At 39.8% G+C, this 4,182-nt stretch overlaps 1 protein-coding gene across 1 annotated transcript; it reads left to right on the top strand.

Annotated features, from left to right (window-relative positions):
• Positions 1-267: 267 nt before the first annotated feature.
• Positions 268-1,435, top strand: RNF182 (ring finger protein 182). Its single transcript, XM_010573168.1, has one exon. The coding sequence runs from the start codon at positions 268-270 to the stop codon at positions 1,003-1,005; it is 738 nt and encodes a 245-aa protein (XP_010571470.1). The 3' UTR covers positions 1,006-1,435.
• The last annotated feature ends 2,747 nt before the right edge of the window (positions 1,436-4,182 follow it).

Below are 4,182 nucleotides of genomic sequence, written 5' to 3'. Positions count from 1 at the left end.
GCTACAGCTTTTTTCTTTTCTTCCACAAAAATTCCATGTCATCTTTTTCAGATGGATGCCTGGCTCAGAGTAAAGGACATGCAGAGCACAATCCCTAGCAGAAGCTGAAAATGGATGACACCTACTGATGCTTTTTGACAATGTCATCTCCTCTTTTCCTGTTTGAGATGGGTGATATGATCATCAGGAAAAAGTTCTAAAATAAGCCCAAGTGACCTCTTCGTCCCTTGACTCTTCTTTCCACAAGTCTAAAACCTATCAGAAGACATGACCAGTCAACTACCAGAGGAATCTGTGGAGACCCAGAGCTCAGATGAGCTTGAGTGCAAGATCTGTTACAACCGCTATAACCTGCGACAGAGAAAACCGAAAGTGCTGGAGTGCTGTCACAGAGTATGTGCCAAATGCCTTTGCAAGATCATAGACTTTGGTGATTCCCCGCAAGGAGTCATAGTATGCCCGTTTTGCAGGTTTGAAACATGCCTGCCAGACGATGAGGTTAGTAGTCTTCCTGATGACAACAACATCCTTCTGAATTTAGCTTGTGGGGGAAAGGGAAAGAAGTGCCTACCAGACAACCCAACAGAACTGTTGCTGACTCCCAAAAGGTTGGCGTCTCTGGTTAGCCCTTCTCACACCTCTTCTAATTGCCTGGTTATAACAATCATGGAAGTACAAAGAGAAAGTCCCCAGACTGTGAACTCAACCCCTGTGGTGGAATTTTACAGGCCTACGAGTTTTGACTCTGTTGCAACTGTGTCCCACAACTGGACAGTATGGAACTGCACATCTTTGCTCTTCCAGACCTCAATTCGGGTGCTAGTGTGGTTGCTAGGATTGCTGTACTTCAGTTCCTTGCCTTTAGGGATTTATTTACTGGTATCTAAGAAAGTCACCCTTGGGGTTGTCTTTGTAAGCCTTGTTCCTTCGAGCCTTGTTATTCTCATGGTTTATGGCTTTTGCCAGTGTGTTTGCCATGAAGTTCTAGACTGCATGTCGTCTTGATAACAAATACAGTAAAATAAGATGTATTGTCACATGTGTAGCATAGCTGATTTATCCTGTCTTTGTATTCTTATTTATTCTTATTGTTGTCCATCCCACTAAATGGAAGCAGTGTCCCTAGTTACATGGTCCTTTTTTTCTACTTGATTTGACCCCCCCCCTTTTTTTAAGCTAAATAGTGGAAATAAAATTTACATGCTGATTTTAAAAGGCCAAGTTGTAGAAAGGGATAAAGCAAAATTGCCAAACTTGGTGCCTGCTGTTGCTGCCACTATTCAAATGAGTAGCCCTTTGCTTTCTATTGGCTTGATCATGTCAGTCAAGGCTGCAGGATCCACCCTAGAGAGACTAGTGTAACAGGCACCTTTCAGGTCAAAGTACAGCATCCCTTCATCCAAAGCATCTCATGTTTTGGAATATCTGTTATTTATCATTCATTATAATTCATAGCAAATGAAATCACTTTGTTAGTTAATATTAGAAGAAGACAAGCTAACATTGCTTTTTTCAGTTCTTATTATAGCAAAAATATTTCTGGGAGGCCAGTGGTTACAGATTTTTTGCATTTTGTGACATGAGGAATCTTTTTTTTCACCATGCTAAAAACATGTCCCCAAAATACTTTCCCCAAACAGAAGCCCACTTGTCATATAGTTGCAGCCTCCTCTGAGATACTCCACTAAAGAGTACTTCCAGGGACCCAGCCACACATTTGCTCTTCTCTAGGTGCGCTTATTGCAGTGTGCATACACCTTAGGCTTCCCTTTGAGGGTTCAGAGCTCTGTAGACTTCTCTAGCTGTGTTCTGTTATGCTTACCCTCCCTCCCAGCATTTCCGCTACCACACCATGTTTCCAACCCACTAATCCTCCTAAAAAATTACCTGACCAACATCATGCACATCTACTCTGTGGTAGCTGCCCTGGAGAATTTGGTTTACGTGACTTCAGCTATCAAGATAGATTTTTATTCCCAACCGTTAGGAAATGGACCTTCAGTCACGAATACAAATTTCAGAAAAAATCTTAAACAATTAACGGTTGGTTGGTTTGTGGTTTTTTTTCTTTCTGAGTTCACAGAATGAGCATTTTAAGGAGGTACTATGACTTTGGGAAGGTTTCTGTTTAATGCATAGTCCTTCAAAATGTTTAATACCCTGAACTCCCTCTGTCACTGTTGTTAGTTGATGGCACTCTAGATGTGGCAATTAGCGTGTCTTGATTAGTTGAGTTCAGAGGAATTACTGATGATTTCCCATTCCACAAATAGAATCAGGCCCTGTAAGGCTTGCTTGTATGTTGCATGGTTTAGGCTACTTTTTGAACTACTGGAAGAGCACAAAAATAAGAAATATTCAATGTGTTTGTGTATAGGTCTAGTCAACACCACAGCTGCAAACTCGTTTTCCTGTGCACAGTAGGGTAAAAACTGAGAAGGAGTAGTTGAGCTGTGCAAGCATGGTTTTCGGTTCTGGCACAAGATTTAGTCATTTCAAGGCAGCGTAAGAGGGAGAGGGCTTTGTTGTGTGAAGACTGAATGTATGGCCTAACAATATATTCTTAGAGCAAACTGACTTTGGTAAGAATGGAAAATGCTGATGGGAAAACCAGAGTGTAAGTGGTTGTTTTGTCTGTCAAGAGGATTTGAAGTCAAGCTGGTCCAATTTCTGTAGATGGCACAGGTGGTATCTAACAGTTTCATTCCTATTGCAAACATAGGGAAAAATGTGGAAACGTAAAGGTCCTGCTTTTCTTCACACTCATTTTATAATAGTGCATATATATGTGTGTGTATGTACATATAGACACATATGTAAGAAGAAAACTTATAACGAAATTATAGATTTCAAGTGTATGGAGTTATGGAGCTGTGTACTGAATGATTAAAGGAAATGTTTCAGACTTTTCTGTAATGACTTGATAACAGTTATAACTAAAATATTTTCAGAATTCCTAGAAATGACTATTCCTAAGTAATTGTTTTTAATGTTTGTGGTAAAGCACATATAGTTAGAAGAGGTATCATCTCCAGTTCTGGTATACCGCAAGGTTTGACTCATCTATGAACTCATAAATTTTAAGTATCCAACAACAATCATGTCAAAAAGCAAGAAAAAGAGAGAAACCTACGTGGTTTTATAGTACTTCATAACTTTGGGAAAAGATGTATTTATAGTGTTAGGGATTTATATGTTTTAGAATTTGTTCAATTTGTCTGAATATAGTGTCTCTAATAAAGGGCTGGCTAATAGAGGAAGTAGGTTTTGCAAATGTGTGACATATGTATTACCTCTGCACAACATGTCTACAGTGCTACCTGTTGTCTTTTCCTTTTGATTTTCCGTTGATTAGGATTATCTTAGCTCCAGCACCAGGTATTTTGTACTCTGTTTTAAAACAGAGCCTAATCTCAGCAGGATTACAGTGGTATCAGTTACACATCACAGCACAAATAACTACACCTGTTATTATACTTCACTACTTGTAAGACTGCCAGCCCATTAAATTTATGCTGTTATTTTAGACTGTGCTGCAATACTAATCCACTCAAAAATGCGAGTGTGCAAAACCATATTGATTGTATAGCTATTCTGCTACTCAGCCAGAGCATGCTATTACAGCTTTGGTCTCATAAAATTCCTGTATGACTTATAATATGGCCATTGAGAATTGCTAGAAGGTCTAAATCTCAATTATTTGTGGAGAAGATATTTGCTGTGTGACTGAGACTAGAAGAACTTAAGAGATTACTCTTTCATTATTTTTATTCTTCACTGTCCTTAAGACTTAGAACTGAAAACGCTCATGTCCTCTGCAGTGGAATAACTCTGCTGAAGTCAGTGTAAATGGGGCTAGAATCAAGTCCTGCATACCTGCCTGTCTGCATTTCCTTCCCTTTCTCTGACTTTTTTTCTCTCCTTGGAGAGTTATGGCTCCTGTGGTCATAAAATACTGCCCGCACAGCCAGGCAATTCCCTTTCAGTAGGGTTTTATTCCTGCTTTGCCCAGGCATGTCACTCAACCAGGTGCAGTGTTATAAATCCATTACTACAGAATTAATTTAGTCCAAATGAGATTTTTTTTGTTTTTAATTCCTGCTTATCCTCTGGATGCGGACTGTGTCCTCACCGGCTGCTCGTTTACGGTATGACACGGTGGTGTCCCCGGAGGCATGGGGC

The sequence above is a fragment of the Haliaeetus leucocephalus genome, unplaced genomic scaffold (assembly GCF_000737465.1).
Source record: "Haliaeetus leucocephalus isolate CR32 unplaced genomic scaffold, Haliaeetus_leucocephalus-4.0 Scaffold373, whole genome shotgun sequence".
Classification (NCBI taxonomy): domain Eukaryota; kingdom Metazoa; phylum Chordata; class Aves; order Accipitriformes; family Accipitridae; genus Haliaeetus; species Haliaeetus leucocephalus.
Note: the sequence above shows the minus strand (reverse complement) of the source record. Positions and strands in the feature narration are given on the sequence as shown.